We start from the raw sequence: 22,237 nt of genomic DNA on the forward strand, positions 1-22,237 counted from the left end.
GACTGTTCCAGCTGGCCCAGAGAAATCAGCTGATATAATAATGCAATGATACAGTTTGAAACAGTCTAAATCCAGTTACTGAAAACTAGGTAAGAGCATACTATACCCTGAAGTTTAGAGCAAGGTGTTATTCTCTTCGGTACTTTACTGACATTAGCTAACCAATGCACTACAGAAGTGCAACAATTTAAAGCAAGAAATTTTGTTCTAATGATTAGTGTAGGACTGGATATCAATAGTCCCACATGTCCCTCAGCTCCATCACAGATTTGCTCTATGAGACTGCACTAACGCTGCTCTGGGCACCAGCTCCTCTACATACAGCATAGGAATAATCCAAATCTAGCTGTTCAGCAGAACTGTTTTAAATTTTAATGCATGTTTGTCCTAGGAATTTAAGCCAACCACCATTTACCAAGATTTGCCTCAACCCTCATTCCAAATATACTCCTTCATGGCTATTAATTGCAGCACCATTACAATAGCAAAAAGTAAATATGAATATCTGGTTTTTCAAGTTGCACTATATTGCTAATGGTGTATTTATGACTCTACATACTGCAATAATAGCATCAAACACCCCCCAGGCTGGGTAACAGTAGGTCCTGACAGCTGAACTTCACACAAAACTGTTGATGTGCTGTGTGAACTGGACAATACAGAAATCCATTAGATCTTGACATCCGCGGCACACTTGGCGTACAAAGCACTTCAATCTAAAACTAAGCAGAGATGTATCTCATTTCACTCATGGTAATATTGAGCACTTTTCCCCCTAATGGAAAGGATGCAGAAGTTAAAAGGAAAGCTGAAAACACCAATACAACTGTGTTAGCAGGGTTCATCTCTAGGACAGCCAGCATTCAATCAGCTTTGCTCTCCCTAGCAGGTCTCACAGAACACATTGTGGGGATTACTGATGAGTGTTTGTGAGGGCAGCAGGATAATATAATATATCAATTCATGCTCTCAAAGAGATCTGGGAAAGCAGTCAAATGGACAGCAGTCATTTTGCAAGGCATCGTGGGAGCCATGTTTGACCAAACTTCTGCAAAGGTGACCATATCCTAACTATGAATGTTTTTAAGCACAAGTAGACATCACGAGTGATGTTTGCGACCAGCAGCAGGGAACAGCAAATGTGCTTTCCCATCACTGAAGCTCAGTAACACTGCTCAAGCATGGTTTCTCAGCCAAGTAGGGCATAGCACATGCAACAGTAAATTGCAGCAGCACAAATAAAAATTCTGTGTATATACTCCCAGCCATGGACAGGTTACATGTGTGATTCACTGGAAAACTGGCAGCTGACCTAAGAGTTTGAACAGACTGATCTTCAAAAGGAACTGAATTTGCACTCCCAAGTGGTTTTCATCAGAATATGCTGCCAGTATGTCTATGAGGCTGCTGGGGAGCCTGAGCTTTCAACGTTCACAGCCCCAGAACAGTTGTGCTATGCAGACTTGCTCAAGGCCAATCCTCCCAATGCACCTGGCTCTGCAACAGCCCCTGCAGAGCTCCCTTAGGGCCAGTCCTCACAGCCCCCTGCCTGACAAGGAATATCTCAGTTTCCAGGCTCCAGATCCTGGACCCACAATCTGCAAGAGCAGGGCACGGAGATCTCAGACTGGCAGCAGCCAGCTGCTCCTTTCCACCCCTCCTAGAATACAGAGCCAAACCAACTAATTGTCCTAAACTTTTAAATATCTCCTCTGCAAAACAGTACGACATTTAAAGAATACTTTCAACCTACACAGACTGTGAGATATAGCTTGTGCTGTCTGAAAAGTTCCCTAGTACTGACCTTGAAATCTAATTTCAAGGGATGGCTTATATTGTACAATAAGCAGGGCCAGAGGCTGAGGATTATCATTCATACAGTGAAACAAGAGTTCAGGTGAGTTGCTATGTGGCAGGCCAAACCTGCTCTGATCCAAAAACATGATGGCTGAAATCTCATTAATTGATTGCTCGGAGATTTGTGAGCTGGAATAGATTGGATTTGTTGCTCCAGATGGTTTGTTTTCTAGTAATTATTGAAATTCTATGGCTTAGATTCAAAAAAGAGAAGGAAAACTGTTTGTCCAGGACCCTCTCCCATCAGAATGGTCACTGCAAGTTCAAAGAATCTTTTTCCAAACATAATATCAGCTGCCCATTTTAAAGCCTGCTTTTCTTTCATTAAGTTCTGAATACTTTCCAGACTGATTTTCTTTGTTCCTTTAGCAGTGGGGTAGCACACAGGAAGAGCCCACAGCATTACAATACAGGAGCACAAGTCTGAATACCAGTGGAAAGCATTTAAGGTACACAAGCAGAGTATTCATTATAGATTAAACCAGCCAGCTGTTTCACCCCAACTATGGAAAAAACATCACAAAGAATACCAGCTTTGAAAAGAAAGCTTCTAAACCAGTAACACTGAGTGACTACAGTAAATCAGCTCAAGAGCAAAAGGATGTCAGACCAAACCCAATGTCTTCTCCAAGTTTATGTGAGTCTCTGTAAAAAGACTTCAGTGTCCCCCTCCAGAGGGACCACATCAGAGAGGCAAAGATACAAAAAGTAATGTTAACTCTGCAGGATAGTTGGTAACATCCAGCATAGCTCAAGGAAAAAATCTCAGGGCACCACATTAAGCACATAAACCCTGTATTTCCCTGGAGTGTAAGACAAGAGAGTGGAGGGAGGAGTTGGGGAAAAAAAACAACAAGGTAAAATTGAATTACATATTATATAATTAAGTTACCCAGCAATACATATTTTCCTACTGCTGCAATGCACTAATAGTGGCAGAGAGAAGAGCAGCATCAGAAGAAATTTTTATTTTTTTTCTCCTGTTGGCAAAGGGCATATCTTAAGTACATAAGTGTGAAACATACTTATTTTTGATAAGAATATGGTAAATAAACTGAACACAGATTGCTTATGAATAAAATCAGTACTGCATTAATTTGTGGAATAAAACAAACAGATACCTCTCAGCAACATGAAAAAGCTTCAGATTTCTTTCCCCATAAAACAATCTCTAACTGGCTGCTTCTCCCTTTCTGTCTATCTGTGCAGTGTGGCTTAAGTAATAAAGATTTCACTTCAAGTTCTAGATTCACCTAGTTAACTAAGTGCTTAAATGCTAGAGAGACGATGCTTTTTCAAGTCTGCATTTTTACCACCAGAATGTTAGGATCAGTAGTAGCATAATTCATACGATAAACTCATAATCACACTAGTGAATTCAGAACTACATCAAATCCATCCACTGACCACAGGATTTAAGGTTAACTATCTGCCCCCTCCTTTGTATGCTGCCCATTTGGACTACAAAATCTTTGAATTCCTGTGGAAGAGATCTTGCATCTGGTAATTACACGTGATGTAACACATCTTAAAAACATTCCCTCCCAATTTCTCACCAGAAGCAAGGGCTACTACTAGCTTAATCCTGAATATGTTTACCTAGTTCATGACACTTATTTTACGGAACAACAACAGCACTCTTGCAGAGGTCTTTTCATCCTTACACTATGCAATTTTAATAGTAGTTTAATGTCACTTTCTCCTATGGATTATAAACACAAACCTCTAAACCCAAAATAACACCCCTCATCCCTCTTAAAGATAGAAAAGTGGTCATAACAGGCTTGTTCCGTACTTACTGGACTATTAATCTTCAAAAATAATCAGCACATACAAAAGACAAACAAACCCCCTTCCATCCATCAAGTGGGAAGATCAGAGAACAAATCAGACATTATAGTGCACTGTAGTTCAACTCATTTCTAGTGTATTCTGACTTTTGAATGCTTGGCTTCACAAATTCAGTAATGATTTTTTAACATTGCTCTGCACGTTTAATCTCCATTTTTAGACCAATTAGCTGAATTGTTTCCCTCCTCAGTAAGCTTCTGTAGGTTAGAACATCAAGTGGACACCCCTTTCCAAATTATAAATTTGTATAAATAGTTTCAGTTACCCTTTCAGCATACAGAAGATTTGCTAATTCTGATGCCTTAAACTTTTCAGAAGGCAAAAGGTCTGCTATGACACCCAGCTACAGGGTAGGTTTCCCTGGCTATTTCTTGGTTCACGCTAATGTCAATTAGCACCTTCCCAGGGAGAAACATCAGAATTTATGTGAAACCAAATCAAAAATTTTCATCCCAGAATTTATACCATACCTTTGGCATGGCTTCCTGAACAATGCTGAAGAAAGTCACAACCATCCTACAAAATCTTTGTGCCTAATCTGCTGAAACATATAAACCCTTAAGAAATGCAGATTAAAAAAGGCATTTTTAAATGCCCCAATTTATTTCAGTAGAAAAAACACTTCAGAATTTGAGGTCAAAGAAAATGTGTTTGCATTAGAAAAGCAAAACAAAAAATTACATTTCTGAAGTTAAGAACTACATTTGTTGGTGTTGATTTTTTTTTTACTTTCAGAACTTGTTTGAAATAACACATGCAAGCTGTGTCCAAGATGCCTCCATATAAACTCCAGTGAGTTTACATACAATTGTATGTGTGTAATCCACGTGCATGAATAAATTGAGCCTCACTAGCATATGAGTCTTTTCTCCATAGGAAATGATTACAAGTTCCTCAATTTCCTTTCTATTATGTTTATGCAATTTGATATAGGAAAACATGAGCAAGCTCTACCATGTGCTAAAATGACTACAAGCTACAGAGTATCACTGGTGAAGACCCCACTGAAGCCAAGTACAGCAGCCTGGGTTCACTGCTCTGGAAACTGTCACACAGCTTTTGGCTCTTTCAACAAGGGCAAAGAAAGACTGTGCCTTCAGAAGGCAACACAGACATTGTCTCAGCAATCTTGACAGAGTAAGCCATATTTGACAGGACCAACATTTACAGCCTTACATCACTCAAGTACTAGTTTTATTTCATTCTGCAAAAACACAGACAGCTTTGTCAAATACAGCACCTAGAAGATGTTTCAAGGAAACCTATGCTTTTCAAGTACATGCTTTTATTGATTGTTACCAATTTGTTGCCAACTATCAATTTTTAACTGTGCACACAGTTACTGCCCTTGACAAGCTGAAGTACAAAAGCCTCCGTAAAAGTATAGTTTAAACTGAACTTGTACTCAGTATTTCTGTAAATGTGCTGAAGCACTGAAGACATCTAGAACACTTCCTTCAGCACAAAAAGCCAGACTAATGGCATTGTACAGTTCCACATCCTATTGTATCAGTAATGAGAACATCTTTGCTTTGAAAATATCAAAGCATTACACATGGTCACAGTAATATCAACTATAAAGAATACATAAATGCTTAAAATGCTCAAGTGAATAAAAAGCTTCTAGTAGAAATCACACATCTTACTGGCATTTGCATTTTAAACAGTCTCCCAGAAAGCTCAACCAATCCTGCATAGAGTTGCTCTAGAATAGTTACTGTTACTAAATTAAGGTTAATTTAGAGTCAAAGTGAGTTTCTTGATTTTTCATTGTGGATATAAGAAAGGCGTATCACTTCTAATTATGTGAGAAAAATCCCTAAATTGAGTGTTCAGGCAGCAGTTCCACTTGCCTGTGATCGTACAATCCAATACAACCTTGCGGTCCTACTCACTTTCAATTGGAACAGATTTGAGAATTGTATGTTAACACAGATAGTCATCAGCTAAGCAAATCAAAGTCTAGAATTCTACAGCAAATTAGAACTTCATGTACTGCTAAAGGACTGTGAAGTGTTAATGCAACATCCTTGTGGAACCATCATTTCCATAGAGGCAAGCCACCAGACAGACACAGTAAAAAAAAGTTAAGCACCTTGCCCAAGATCACATCCAGTTTTTCCAAGACACTGTATAGACTAACACTTCTTATTCCAGAGGCACAATTCCAGAAATTGAGTCTTGTTTAAGTGCAGGAATAACATCTGGTAGATGTTCTATAAACATAAAAGGAAAACAGCTTTATGACTTCTTTGTATCTAACATTTAAATAAATATTAAATGCTCACTAGTAGTAAGAACAGGAGACCAGATATGTATGAGAGGCCTGCAGCAACTTCTTTACCTTTACAGTGATGTACAAACACACAAAGTGTGGAACATCTTAAAATTTTGATGAACAAAGGGAGTTGTATGGCTCCTGCTAAAGCAAACAGACATTTCTGGCAGTTTCAAAGGGAGGAACAAACTGGAAGGAACAAGCTGGAAGGAACAAACATTCTTCACCGAATCAATTCAACAAATTGAAAATACCCCCCAACAAATGAAAATACCTCTACAGGCTTGTGTTTATGGTATGAGACTAAACCGTAACGTATTTTAATTCTCACAGCTATTTTTCTAAACACTGCCCTAATTTAGTAGCCTTAAGTGTCAGTGAGAACATGTGAACTTCAACAGTAACTTGATTTATTCTCAGAAGTAACTGAAGTGCTTAGCCTGCATGCCTTCAAAAAATCTGATACTCAAAGGGTGAAGAAAACAGGAGGACTAAGCTCTAATTAGACAGTATTTAGTAAATCCTAATTAACTATGTGTTGTAAACCTACATTTAGCATCATTTATTTAGTACAAACTATTTTTTTATTAAAATATATTACTACTAGGAACACTGCAGTGATTTGAAATGAAAGCAGACACTTGATACAGAATTCCAGTTCCACTGAGCTACTGCAAATTCACAGTGACTCTAAAAATTGCTAGATTAAAAAAGAAAATCTACAAGGTCACACAAGACAGCTATCTTTATACCCCAGCAGAAGAAATGGGGGTGTAGAAAACATCCTTCTTGCACTATTCCCTATCAAGAAAGACATAACCATGGTTAAAAGCTTTAGTGGTTTATGGCATTTCAATGAAGAACAGTGGCAATCCATTACAGTCTAAACGACAGGACCAGTGCCAGGAGTCCACTTCTCTTTGTGGCTGTTACTGGTGGGCTGTGTAACCCTCAGTGGAGAGCTACACCTCTCCCCTCAACCGTTCTTGGTCCACAGGGAGAGAATTATCTTTTGTTATGTCCCAAAGTGACTAACAAGAGGGGACTTCACTTAGGGGCAGTTGGCACTGCTGCATATAAAATGGCAAGGGCAGAGCAAAGGTAAGCCACTCAGCCTCCAGTTCTATGTTGGAAGCATGCAGCTCTCTCCTTCAGCCAAGTATCATTCATATCTTACCGGCTTTATTCTCAGAAGCCAGTAACAAAAAACTACATCTTCTGACTTACCCGACCCATTCCTGATCTTTGCAAGCTGAGTACAGTTGCTACAATAAACTGTAATTAGTTCTTCATTTATCTAGTTTTGAACTGCTAAAATGCCAAAGAACAAGGCTTAATTCCAATCTTTTCCAGGTCATCATCGGTAATATTTAGTAAATTTAATTTACAGGACCAGGATATGAGCCTGCGTAATTGAAATAGTTCACAATTTCATCTATCAATTTTAAGCAATTAAAAAATAATCATAAAAAAAATACCTCAAACATTCAGTAGGAAGAGATGGTCACATTTATCATTATACTAGCCACAAAGATTATAGTTTAACATAATTTAGTTTTCCAATGTAGGCTAATTTTACCTTTAAACAAATAAAAATAAAACCAAACAAAAAACCAGAGCTTGTTATACTTGGACCCACACTGAACTATAAAAACCCCATTGTACTTCTTGTCATCTGCCTGTTATTAAGTCACCGACATACTGTAAACCACCTTGAGCAGTGATTAATGTAAAAACTACTTTTCATTACAACCATAAATGAGAACACATCCTAACCCTTTTTCACTATTTCACACTTAGGCAAAGTAAAAAGACAGCTTAAAGAATGTGACTGTAATTTCCCCTCTCCCCTTTCCTTCAAAATATCTCAGTGTCAGCTTCCCAAGAACAGCACATATTTTAGGAATATTTTAGCCTTACTATTATGCCATATAGCTGCCTCACTGGCAAGACACAAGGTAAACTTTATGTGCTCTGCATCAGAGCAGATGTACTTTTATAGAAATAATAGAAAATAAGTATGGCAAAAAGTATTAATCCTCACAGTTTTATAAATGTTTTATGTAACAATGAAGCATATAATGTCTAGTATACTTTGCATGATCAACTTCAAATACAATAGTTGCAATTTTGCATCTATATGCTTCTCTTAGACATGTGGGATGTTAATGTTCACCTTGGCCTACACATTCCTTGATCAGATAAAAGATACAATGAAATTTCAGCCACTGTGTTTGTTAAACATGGCTAGTAATTAAACCAATCCAGTAATTCATTTTTACCACCTTTTAATAAATACAACCCTGAAAATGTATACCTATGAATTTGGAGCCTATTTTGAGAACAACTGCATTCGTCTTTGAATAAAGATAAGAGGTTTCTCACAACCTACTTAATTCGTTTTATAAGCACTTGTATTAAGATGGTCTAAACAATCTCTGTCTCGCTAAATTGTCTCTACCATGTTTGACCATAAACTTGGTTTCAAACCCCTCTTGGCGTTTCACTCCCACTGCAATTAGCTCATCCTTCTGACATTCTCCTCTCCCACACTAACAGATTTCAGAATTTCCCTTCTATCTCTAGGATCAATCTCCAGTAATGATTTTTTTTCTATTACAGCACATCTTTGGTTACTGTATCTCTGCCCCCTAGACAAAATTCTCTGGAAGTTTTGTACTTTTTCTGCTTATCTGATATTACTCCCCACTTCCTGAATCCACTAATGCCCAATCTGCAATCACATTATTTTACTGATCAGCTGTTGCCAAACCCAAATTGACTTCCATATTCTCTCCCTAATCCATCAATATTTCCAACTTCTCTGAACATTTCACTCAACTGCCTTTGTCTTCTTTTCAATAGCAGGTTTCTGGGCATATCACAGATGTCTCTCGCACATACCTAAAAACCTACACCACTTCCTTTTCTGTACAAGCATCCCCTGCAGATTCATTTCTACCATTATGCCTAGGTTCATGTGTAAAGCATTACAGTTTTTTCTCCTAAACATTTAGATTGAACTGAACATTTTTTAAAATATCCTTTTATAGTGGAGAAAAATCTCAAAATACAGACTAAAATACTTTCGTTTTTTATCTCAATGTAAATTGGGTATTAAGATCTAGAATTCTGCTCAAAGAACCCAGTCGTAGTCTAAATATGGAGCTTTGGTCTTTTTAGTAGCATTTCGTTCCATTTCATGCCATCAGGGATATTATTTGCAAAAAAATTAAAAATTATATCGAGGAAAAAAGCATTTATTCAACGCTACTTGGTACAAACAGTAATCTTAGATACACCAAATGAAACAGAATGACAGTTGTGATATTCATTAAGATAGAGTTCCTTTCTCCCCTTTATGTGGTAAAAATCTAGATTTTTCTATGCAGATACACACTGAAGTAATTTTAAAATCTTGTGTCATTTATATATTTCATCTTAATTCTTAACTGACATTGATATTAAAAATTAAAACATTCAAATTAAATTAGCATTACTTTATTAATTAGAAACAACTTCTAAAACAAGCAGTCTATATTTAATATAATGTATTTCTAGAAAGACAGGAAGAATACTTACTATGCTGTTATATACTACCTGTGTCTAAAGAAATTGTCCTAAGATTTTAGAGTGTCAGCCTGATTTGAAATCTTTGATTTTTCAAATAAATTCTGAATTTGGCAATCCACAAGAGTGTTTTCTTCTTCTTTTGCTGGATAACTAAGTAATATGTCAAAGTTCAAAAAATTCTCATACAAAAGTGATTTCTAGCCTGTCAAGGCAAGTTGCTATGGCAACAACCACAATGACTAAAAAGGTTCTAGCCTTATTTAAAGGATAAAACAGAAAAAATATCACAAAATACTATAATGAAAAACCCTGTACTATAAATCTTAGTAGCAAAAAAGCCCAAACAAACAAACAAACACACATAGATGAAGGACTACCTCCTCTACCCCATTTAACAATATCTGGGCTGGCAAAAAAAGCCTTCAGTTTACCGTAAAACCTTATGTCATTATGTTTTAGAAATGCTGCTACTGCTTTTCTTGGGACTTTAGTATTCTTTGGCTTACAGACAGGTAAAAGACTGAAAACGAGCTTTTAGTAGCTAAGGATAATGGGTATTATCTATGCGGAACAGTAGCAGCAAACAGAACAGGACTATAAAATAGAGTAGAAAAAAATGTAGTGGAGAAAAGATGGATTCTACCATAACAGTCTAAAAATAGATTCACTTCAAATGAAGCACGGACAGTTGAAAGTATCTACAGAACAAACAGCTCCATCTAGAGGTTAAAAAGCAAGAAACGTTAAAGCAAGATCACAGGTAAAATATTCCCAAGACTTCTTAAAAATACCTCCTAAAATGGTCTGCAAGATCTCGCAATTAAAATAAATAATTGGCTTCAAAATACGTTGTGTAAAAGTTGTTTGATCTTTGAGAATCTAAAAGCTTTTTCATTAAAAACAAACTGAAGGCAAATCTTGAAATGGAAATGCCTAAATCAAAACCTGCCCATTCATACCTCAAGCTTCTTGTATTTCAGTTAAACTCACACTGAAATCCTAGCCTCAGTGAAGTCAGTAAATTTTGTCAGTTTTCATCGTGATCAGGTTTCCACCACAGAATCTAAATCAGTCAGCCTCCCAGCACCACTTCAACAAAAGTTTATACCAATGTTCAACACTAAGCGAATGGTTTGATAAGGAATGTAATTTCTTGCACATGCAACACTTCTCAAGCCCCAGTCCTTCATTCTTACCTATCATTTTCCACTTATTTCTGCAAGAGTCAGAATGCCCCTGCTAAGCTGTTACATGCTCCAGAGCAAACTCTGTTTTGTATGTCATCTTTAGAAATAATTCATCATAATTTTGTGTCTGCAGGGAAACAATTATTTCCACATTTTAGAACAAAACCCAGGTTTCAGCACACTACTTGAAAAACTACACAAGGCTCAGGTAAAAGAGGCCAGTTATTTTCCCTGCCAGGATGGGAAGGAACCAAACTGGCAGCTCACTGCCTGCATTAGCACTCTTCTGTGCTCACCTGCAGCAGTACGTACGTAAGCCTTTGGCTGCCTTCCTGCACCTAATCCCTCAATTCTAACAGAATAAAGTCATATTTGACTACCCTAGACTCTCTGAAGATCATCAAATACCTGGCCAACTGATTTCCAGAATAGATCTTCTCTAACATACTCCCACTTCTCTAGAGAACTTTAAGTGTGGATGGATAATCATACCTCCAACTCTCTCAGTGTTAAAACTAATTTTCTCCACTTTCCACTGGTTCTGGTCACTCTCCATCTAAACTCTATACATGCATTACAATAATGCTTAAAATCAATCACCAGGACTGTCTTCAATTCCTTCCAGATTACATTTTACTTTGCAATCTGCATTAAAAAAAAATAAATCACATAAGGGCATTGTTTCTTGAGCCTGTACTGGACACTTCCTAGCTGTGCCTCACAATACAAGTAGTGATACAAAGTAGAATAAAACAAGTCAGAAAATCAGGAGCAAAGGACTGCTGCTGGAAAGCTGTTGGCTTGGAGGTCTGCCGCATTACTGCCCCAGAACAAAGGCATGCTTTCTTATTCACTCCATGCTTCTTGGTAATGTGAATTGCCTCATAGTGGTTTTCCCACTTTTTTTTTTTTTTTTTTGTTTTTACATTTTCCCTATCATTATCCTGTTCAAACTCTTAACCCTCATTCTTCCCTCCCATATTGCTTTTTTCTACGTACCTGTTCTAGAACTGTACTTTCTTATGGCATCCCTCCTCTCTTTTTAGTTTATATCCTTGATTCTTCTTAGCATAGAAGTTGTTTATGATAGACCAAAACACCTCTTCCACCTTCCCCCCAGAAAAACACTAACATTAACAAGTCAGAACCAGTAAAACTACTGATAAAACATTTTATTACCATCAATACTCGTTTTTTTTTTTTTTTTAAAGTCCAAGTTCTGCACCTCTGAAAACCAGGCTATTCTGTGCCTAATGTTTAATTTGGAAAGTTATGCAAGTGTGAAAATACTTCTCCAAAAGACACTACACAAACTATTCCTGAAAGATTTCTACAAAGTAGCACGTGGTTCCAACACTTGAAATACCATTCACCAGGAACCTTTCTTGTAATATCTTACAATATTGATTCACATACCATATGTGTCTGAAAAGTGTCCAATGTCTTTGAACATAGAGATTGCAAAATTTTTAAGAAGTGTAATACATACACAGTCTCTTACATTCTGAATATCTAGTAAATACAAACCAGAGCTTGCATAGGAAGTTGGCTCCAGAGTTACCTCCTGATTATTTATCACAGTTTGAATACAAATGTATGTCTAGGGTTACCGGTTTATATTAATTTGCCATAACAGAAGCATCATTTTGTTTTTAACATAGCATTTTAAGGAACCCTTGAATCTAGAACACACAGTATTACAAAATCCTGGGAAGCATGACTGAGCATTACAATGTTCTGCTGTAAGTTCTAGGAAAAACTTCAAAGAAAACTCAAATGTATTTTGACCTCCTATTAACATGTACCAGCAGAGAGAAGTAAGGACCTTTTGAAGTAGTTGTTCATATAGAGTAGCTCTGTTTTTATGTGCAAGTTCATCAATTTAATGACAAAAATAAACTCACTACCTTTTCAATTTATCAGCGTACACACAGGGAGCAAAAGTGAACTGTTTGTCCTTCAGCATCCTACTGTAGGATCTCCAATTTAATAATCTGTGTATCAATGCATACTTTGAAATCATACTTCAACTTCAGCATTGCAACATTATTCCCACAGAGGAAAACACTGATTTCCAGCATGAAATGAAGAGGCAGCAACTCAAAACAACTTTTTATTTGCTCTGAGTATCGAACACAAGGTATGTCAAAAGCTTCAACATTTTTCTTCGTTGCAGTCCAGCTTGCTGACCCACTTAAAACTGTATAACAACAAAAAATAAAAACTTTTCTTTCTTTTTGCAATAGTCTGTATGCAATGACTCTTTGAGAACAAGCCTAGTTTCTGTTAGTCTAATTTTAGAGCTCTCCTGTGAGATCCCCCGTTACACACAAACTTTCTGGTGTTGGGGTAAGTGTGGTTTCCTTTAAATCCCATTGACACAGATAACAGGAAAAGGATGCATGAAAACACTGCATTCTGCAGAAAATCTAGTTCATGCAGATACGAGAAATATCAGGAGCTAAGCTGCACTTCCACTTAAACCTGCTTAATGAGAATAAATCAACTGACTAGAAATTTTGAAATGAACAAGTACTCCAACAAATAGAAACCAAGTCCTGATTCCTCACATGTTCATTTTTGGTGCTAAATTAACTAGAGAGGTAGCACCCCGATACTAAATTTACAAAATATTTAAATCAGGCTATTAACAAAGTTCTTCCAGAATATAAGTACAAACTTGACCTAGGAAAACAACTGAGATTTCTCTGGCTTTGTTTTGCAGCCCAAGATAAGCAACCTAATGTTAAGCTCAAAACCAACGAGAATTACTACAAATACTTCTGTCACATTAGATAATCATATATAAATCACTTTACCAGAAAGTATAACACTAGTCTTTCTGCAGAAAGGCAACTTTATGTAAGTTCAGTTTTGAAGCAATTCCTGTATTGAAAAGTGATGGCAGAATTTGCACCAGTAATTGCCCATCCATAATAAAGCTTACAAAGGGAAGTTTTACCTTCACTCATTATTTGTTGAGCGTACAAACCACTGAAGGATTTTTCAAAACTCCCAACAATCCTCCTACATACACTTGCAAAAATGATGGTTGGAAGCAATTGAATTGGGCTTTGTGCTTTTCCAGGCATCATTTCCTCAGAGTGATAGCTTTAAGTTTTTGGAAATTGGCAATTTCATAAAGAAAATCATTACCCATTCTTTTCAAGTCAGCAAAATACTTCAAAATTTATTTCCAGATGGTAGAGCCTACAGGCCTCTGCTGAAATGTGTATTTACGTATTAATTTTTTAAATCAGGAAAAAAAAAAAAACATTTAAACACAGTTTCCTTGAAGTTGATTTAAATACAGGCTGAACAAGCATTTCAAGTAGTTCCTCAGTCTATTTCTTAACAGAGAAGTTCTGAAGAATTAAAAATGAGATCTTTGCTCATGTATATGAATAAAGGCTTTTCCTTCATTTCACACGAAAAGAGTTGTTACAGAAATACACCGACAAACTGTAAGACACTAGAAATTAAAACTCCCTGATGGTACATGCTATTTTTAAAGCCAAAAGATTTTTTTACAGCTTAAGAGGATGCATCTCCTCAAAACTAAAACTGACTATTGAAAGTACTGTTACATTACTGACATACAATTCTACTTGTTACTTTGTATTAAAAATGCTTCTGTAAACAACTACAGTAAGACTGAAAAAAACCACAAAAGTACTTACATTGCATTTACTTTATCTTCTGGGCCCTGAACTTGACCCGTTACAGTTCCTTGACTGGTATTTTTAACCCAGCCAACTACTCCTAATTTCCTAGCTTCCTCTTCTGTGTACTGATTTGAAAAATAACGAAAAAGGACAATCAGTGTCAGCATATACACCACATGTATACCATTTAAAACCCCACTTTCATATCTTTAAGACCTACACTTAAAAAAAAATACATGGATGATGTTCAGATTCAGGCACTAAGATATTCCTGTCAGCTCTGAAGATGCAGCAGAGGCAGCCAGCTTTGGACCAAGAATGAGATTTCGCATATACATAATAAACGCACAATTAATTCCCACTTCCACACCTTTTAATACTTTTCTTAAAAAAAACTATACATATGATTACTCCCACTGAGACATTACATTGCTTATAAAGAAGACATCTTCTTGCCTTTCTCATATATACGTGCATAGAAGCCTTCTGATGTCATGAGGCTTTTTTCCTTCACAGGGAGGCCAAAGACTTGCTCCCCTTATTTCAGGAACTTTAACACAGTTTTGATCACTAAGTACTCTACTAGTTCCACACCTCTCCCTTGTACCCACTCCATTCCTTTCTATAGCTCATATCACTGCTCATTTGCCTCTTCAGCAATCAGTGACTGACCTCATTAAATTTGCTATATGTACAAACTTCATAGTTCTTCTCTCCAGTTTAATTTTAAATCCTTTCCATCTGACTTCCACCCTTTAAATTCTACCCTCAGCTGCTACATTACTACAAACAAATAGCAGCAAAGATCACAATCAATTTATACTGGTTTTCTAGTGTTTTTGCAATACCACAACAAATTATGGTTTCCCAGCTATTCACTCCTTGTGATGAAATTGGGAACTTCCAAGTTTCCTGGTTTTTTTAATGTTCAGGGTTTTTTTCTTAAACTTTCTCATTTTCCCTCTTCCACAGAATACATGCACGTTTTCATAATTTCTTTCTGGACATTGTAATGGTAGGGAACAGAAAGCCTGTTTTGCAGAAATCCATTGAATTTTTGTTCCATGTAGGACAATAAAAACACTATTAGCCAATACAGGTTACTTAATTTCATTAATAGCAAATTTATTTACATTAAAGGTACATCCTGTTTTACTTCTCACTCCTTTAGTAAAGGGGTACAAAGCTACATGGCCATGTTTTTACCTTGTATTGCAGAACATCAACAGACACTGGTGGCTCTAACAATAAGATCGGATATTTTTCAATGCATTTAGATGGGAAATAGCCACCAAACATTTTAGACTATGTGGAGTAATACTCAAAACAGTACACAGATACTAAATAGGCACACTGTGTTATCAGCCTCTTTAGACACTTATTCTAATGCCAACAGCCAAAAATTTCAGGTCAATATGACTACATTCCAAAAGGCAAAACAAATTTTGGGGTAATTTAGCTAATGAAAAGGTGCTGCTAACTATTAAGAGTGTTTCTCAAGAGGATTATGAGCAGCTTCTCCATACTAAATTGTCCAAAAGCATGGGAATGCAGCTGACAACCTGCTTCTCACTACTGCTTATTAGGCTCAGGACTGGCACTGTGGTATGCATTCACGCAGCTCCAGGTGAGCTCCAAAGAAGGCAGAGCAAGCTTGCACCTGCCCACCACATAATGTGTGGGCATACACTTTCCACTTGATAGATTAATTCAATTCAAGGCCTACTATATTGTAATCCTCTGTCCATTTCAATTTTGCACTATTTCACAATACATATAAAGTATGCATAAAACCCTATAGGTCTAATATTAAGCATGGTCCACTATTCTGAGACTGAAAACTTTTATTTGAAACATGTCCTCTTGTTTCTTGGGTTTCTATAAAATTAAAAACTACCTGATGCATTTTCAGAGCTGGTAGAGACATCTGGCTGGGATATGAGACACAGACAGTGTGTCTGTAGTACACTGTTACAAGGAAACATAATAAGCGTCTTTAAATAGTGGTACTGTAATTGTAATTTAAAAGGATCAACTGGAATACATCATTTCAGAAGCCAGTACCAAGAAGTTCAGATTTAACCTTTCTAAAATTAACATGTTACAATGCGCTTGTGGCTGTTTTATCACAAGACAATCTAAACACAATCTTTATACACTATATAAACAAGCAACACATGAGTAAGCTTTCAAAAATCCATTTTAATATAACAGTAATATAAAACAAGTACTTTTTTTTCCTTTTAAATCCCCTTGCAATACTTAACCGTCTAAGCTAGAACTCAGAGCTCAGGTTGGATATGATTATACTCTACAGACCTGCTGCCGTATTTTTAGCACTGGAAATACTATACTGTAAAGTGGAACTAGTAAATCAGATGTTGCCTTACCATCCTGAAACAAACACCTAAAAAAGAAAGAAAAAGACAATAAAATAATTTGGAAGAATACCACTTTTAGGAATTTCACTTAATATATAGTAAACTGCATACAACTCATCTGTGGCCTTTTCTTACAGAAATCTCAGAGAGCAGTTACAAAATTTTAACACTGGGCAAACTCCACAGGATTTGGGTACAAGCTGGCCTTGAGCCTTCCCTTCGGCAAACAGTCGTTTTCATTAACGCACACAGCTTTATTTAATAAAGATGCTGCGGTATGGGAGTTACCTTTGACATAATTCTCACTTTTAAAAAGTACTGCTGCCAAACGGGGGGGGGGGGTGGGAGGGTCGGGAATTCCCACATAACCGCGCTGACAGAAGACGCGAGCATAAACGCGGACAACGTGAAGTGCTTTTGACAGAACAGCCTGTGCTCCCCAGGGAGCCCGGCGAGCCTTACAGTAGGGCCATACCTACCACCTTTTCCCCCCTGCCCATCTCCCCGTTGGGGACGAGCCCCCGCCGCCGCCTCAGCCCCCGCCCGCCTCGCCGGGCCGGGCCCCGCGCGCATGCGCGGCCCGCCGCAGCCGCGCGCCCTCGGCGCCATCGCAACCACCGCCTCAGCGCGGCGCCCCTCACCCTCCCGCCCCGCCGCGCCCGGCCCGTCTTTACCTTGCACCCGTCCGAACACTTCGTAATCCACCGATTTAAGCGCGCCCGAGGCCTTCGCCAGGGCAGACATGGCGCCGGCAGAGCCGCTCTGGCACAGCGCGGTGCTCTCCGGGCCGGGGCCGAGCGGGGCAGCCGCGTCCCCTCGCCCGGTGGCAGCCGGACGGCAGCGCGCGAGGCTCAAGTTACCGGCGCTCTGCGGCAGCTGCTGGCGACGGCGTGTTGTGAGGTACCTGCCGAGCCCTGGGAAAGGCGTTAGTTCTCTCCTGTAGCTAGGATTAGAAGTAGGTTGAAAGAACAAAGGTCTGAACGAGGCGCTCTCCTCTTTCAGGGCTGGTGCAGTACGACTGTGTGCCCAACTGGGCTTCCCAGCTGGAGCATCCAGTGCGCAGGTAAGCAGCGTTAGCCTTTTTCAAAGGTTTACAGGAATCATTGAAAGAAAAAAGTATTTTCCATACGTGGCTGACCTGAGGTAATTTTGACTGACAAGGTTAGAAGTATTTGAAAGCTAAAACATAAGAAAAAATGACAAATTGATTTTGGGTGTCGCTCCCTGGCAAGGCCATGTGCCTGACGTACATCTCCATATTACTTAAACTTTCACCCCAAGTTTTAAAAGCTCATTTCTCCTCCCTGTTCAACCACTGTGCTGAGGCAAATAGCAAAGCTCAAGTACTCTGCTGAAGCAGGAGGCCTAGCCTTGGAGATAGAAAGCTCACCCTCACACAAACTTGTTCACCAAACCTTCAGTGATATCTGTTAGTGCTCATGTTTTGATGTTAGCAAACCTTTCCAGATGTGTTCGCCTGTAATTTATTTTATGTAGATGCTACATGTGCAAAAGCACAGGCCAGAAGTTGGTTGTTAGTAGGCTGAGTCTCCAAACACCACAAAGATTTTTCTCTGGAATATTCTATGTCTGCTTACAGTTTAATGTTCACACACACACCCCCCTGGTATTTGCCTTTTCCTGAAAATAAGTGTCTTGAGGCAGAATTCTACAATAGAAACAACATTTAACCAACCTTAGAAGATGAACTCTGCCTTCTCTTACCAACAGATAAAGGTATGTTAACTGTGACTTTACAAACAATTAAAATAATAATTTTATTTGCTCTCCATTAGGCAATTCCCTCCCACACACCACTTCATGTCCTAGCATTAATGCAGCATAACCCAAGTTGTTTACATGTTTGGATCTCAAGACTAAAAGGTTAAAAATAGATCAAGACCTAGAAAAAAAAATGATTTTCTGAGACACATCAATTAACTACAGAAACAATTCAGTGGAGAACACAAATACTCACATAGAATCCTAAAACTTCCAGTATCACAGGGAATAGGAACACAGTGGGCAAAGTTTCATCATTTGGTTAACCTACATAACATCTTAAACCTTTGCCTTTTGCAGGGGTCACACGTTTTACTAGTGTAAAATCGGCACCATTTTGTTTTAAAAGAGAAGGATTCTACACAAAGAGGAACAGAATGCAGTATAGACTGAAAATCTTTTATCATTTGCCGCCATCTATCAGCAGTGAAGAGCAAGACAAAAAAAAAAATACAGTAGCAGCGTATTTGCAGTATAAAGCACTGTAACACAAGCTTTGAAACCAAAGCTTATTCTAATACTCATTACATTTCACTATCTGCAGATTCCAGTACTGGCAATGACAACCTTTGTTTTACCAAGAGTATCTCTGACCTTTCAAGTGAGTATTCTCCATGTCACTTTGTTAGGTCTCCTCATATCTGCACTGGCTCATACTAAGGATGGAAATCACTGTGACTGTCCTTGAGAGCCCCCTGGCTCAGAAGTACTCTTATCTCTTCTCTTCCTATGGCTATGGTTGGTTTTCAGAAAAGTCAGTTTAAGATTATTTTTTCTAATTTGCTATAAGAACATTTTGCCACTCCTTTCCTAGATGAGTCTGAGTTTCTCATTATTTCATGAGAAGTAGCAGAGATACCATAAACATCTAATATTTTACAGTCCAAGTAACCAAGACCAGTAAAGAAACAGTATTTAAATACTCTAATTAGCATGAGAGCTTTATCATACACAAGAAATGTAGAAAATCTGTACAAAGTCAGTAAAATCCTAAATTTTCTCCCTCTCTTTCAGCTGTTTAGGGTGGTGATATTGGTGCATTTTCTAAAGCTATAGCCAATTGTAAAAAATGTTGAAGACCTACATCTGTTAAGGCATAAGATATATTCCTTGATTATACTACAGAGGAATGTAAATGATTATGAACATTTCCTGCAATTTTTGTACCTTTAGGATAAGCAGAAAATATAATGTCATAGCATCTCTAGGTAAAATAGAGAGTCTTTCATACTAGTGCCAGCTTAGCTATTACCACATATTCGATTCAGTTTGCTATTCAGTAAATGAGTGACCTTTTTTATTATTAAAGCAAAGCAGCAACAGTCACAATTAATATTCTAGTGAGAAGTTCCCAGCTGCAGTGAATTCCAGTGATGACCATTATGGTGCCAGTTTGCCCAGGCTCTTGCTATGCTCACAGCAGTTGCTTTTTTAAGAATCATCTCTTATTTCACAATATTAATTTTACTTTTTCTTTTCTGATTACTAAATGTGCTTGTTAATTCAAATATGTGCTACCTAGCTTTTATTCCTTTCTTTCATTCAGAATAAACTTTTGTGTTCTCGCTTTTGATGCACAGATTGGCTTTCACTGTCAGCACAGCGTCATCTAGGAACAGCTATTACTGCAACTTTGGTTTGTACAGAAGGGCTTCTTTATTCTGAAAGGTTTTTTACTTGGCAAACTTTCTGCAATTGCTGAAAATTATTACAGATAGGTCTAGTATTACCACTAGGTCATCTGGCTCTACTCTAGCATTAAGTCTTTAAAAATTCCTCTCAGTAGTAGTTATTGTTAAGTACAGTAAAATTTTCCCACTCTCTTATTTTTAATCATAGCATAAAGAAAGGATATAGTAAAGAACATCATTCTAGGAAAACACCAAGTCCCTGCACTGGTGCCCTTGCAGCTAAACGTCAGAGAAGGGTACAAGGGTGACTACAGAAGGAGCTGAGACCAATGATAAAACTTAAGTGATACAGTCCCACATTACCTAAGCAGGGCAGGCAGAGCCAGGGTTGACAGCAGGGTCTGTCTAGGAGCAATAGAACACTGGACTGGAAGTATAGCTATAATGTAGAAATAAAGTACATCTAAGAAGCAAAACTGAAAAAAAGACTGAAAACTAGCTAGCCTAGCATTTAGAAGAAAAAGAAGGGCTCAACCCTGAGCTTAAATGGAGCTGTGAGACCAAGGAGCAGAGGGGGTGTGTTTGGGTCCCAGGTGAGGCTGGTCAGGACAATTTGACCTATTGGTGCCCTTGACACTGACCAGTATATAAAAAAAAAGTTTTTGATAAAAGAGTCTCTTACTAAGCTTTTGTTTTGGTTGTTGAAGTTATTTTGCAAGTTGTAGCTTCAATATTTATGCTGTTTGTTCAATGCTGGCACAGAATTGTTGGAAAACCGTCAAAACCATATTTTCTTTCCATACCCAGTACTCCTGATTTCTCTCTGTGGCTGTCACCTCACAACACCATATCTACTTGATGTTTGCCACTTCTAAAATTACTATCTCTGGTGTTCGTGCAGATGTCCCATTAAGCACATAACCTCCCACCTTGCTGTCTTAATTCATCCTTCAACTTGTAACTATACTGCTATTTTTCTGTACTGTTTTAATTTAACATGGCTTCTCCTCAGACCTGTGCATGATTGCATTTCTGCTCTCCTGCTACCTTTTTGCAGAATTTCTTAAACAGTCTACAAACCATTAACGTTCCTGACTTTTCTTTGGAGTTGACCCCTCTCTCTCACTTATTGGCTTGCTAACAGGTATCTTTTAGCTATACATTTTCTCTAGAATTTTTAATATTTGTGCAACTCTGTTTCATCACTATCTGAACCAAACTCTAAACCTGATTCACTTGCAAACAGTCCGCAGCTGATTCCGATGAGCAACTTCCCAAAGGATACCAAAGCCTCTAGATAAAAGAAGCTATTGCGGGGCTTATGTGGTTATTGTTGTTACCTAAAAAGCACTAAATATCTAGGAAGAAAGTTAGGAGCTATGTATGTTTAGTTTGTTCTTTATAGCTTCTTTCTTTAGCTTGTTTTCCGTTAAATGTACTGTATGTTAGTCTATATAATAATACTTTGTGTTTATTTCTTCAGCTGAAGTTACAAACTTCATTCCTTTTTAAGGGTTTTTTCTTTCTTTTTCCTTTATTGCATTTTATTTTTCTATCACATTAACTTCATTACTTAATTTCTGAATAAAAATTAATAAGATTTCCAACTTTACAGACTTTACATTGAAGTTGTACAAGCTTCTTCAGGGTTTTTATTTTACAATCCTTATTTACATCATATCTAAATATGCCCAAAAGTTTTTGAAGGCTTAATAGTGACTAACTGTGAAATAAAAGACAGCTGCAATTCATCCCATTTCTTCTTTTTCTGGAGATCACTAGCTATCAGTAGCTGTGGTCTTCTCTTTAGCAGTAAAGATTAGATTTTGAAGCTTGAAGAACAAGATAAGCACACAGTGGGACTCTTGAAGAGCTTTAGTTTGCCTTAGAAAACATTGGATAGAAAACAATGGTTTGTTGCAAAACTACTGAATAGAAATGTTGTAATCATGCAGAAATAAGTACAAAATAACTTCTTTTCCTTAAGCTTTAGTGGAAGAGAATGAAGTGTTCCTAGCCTGTAAGAGTTTAG

At 37.7% G+C, this 22,237-nt stretch overlaps 1 protein-coding gene across 1 annotated transcript in view; it reads right to left on the reverse strand.

Moving 5' to 3' along the window:
* The window catches only part of ACYP2 (acylphosphatase 2), a 46,870-nt gene extending 29,221 nt beyond the window's left edge, over window positions 1–17,649 (reverse strand). Inside the window, exons 1-3 of the mRNA XM_042789782.1 lie at window positions 17,467–17,649; window positions 16,802–16,818; window positions 14,427–14,536 (exon numbers count right to left, since the gene is read on the reverse strand). Coding sequence (XP_042645716.1) covers window positions 14,427–14,536; window positions 16,802–16,818; window positions 17,467–17,536 — 197 coding nt within the window. The 5' untranslated portion in view covers window positions 17,537–17,649. The remainder of the gene's footprint in view (window positions 1–14,426; window positions 14,537–16,801; window positions 16,819–17,466) is intronic.
* Window positions 17,650–22,237: the final 4,588 nt, after the last annotated feature.

The sequence above is a fragment of the Tyto alba genome, unplaced genomic scaffold (assembly GCF_018691265.1).
Source record: "Tyto alba isolate M040663 unplaced genomic scaffold, T.alba_DEE_v4.0 Super-Scaffold_16, whole genome shotgun sequence".
Taxonomy (NCBI): domain Eukaryota; kingdom Metazoa; phylum Chordata; class Aves; order Strigiformes; family Tytonidae; genus Tyto; species Tyto alba.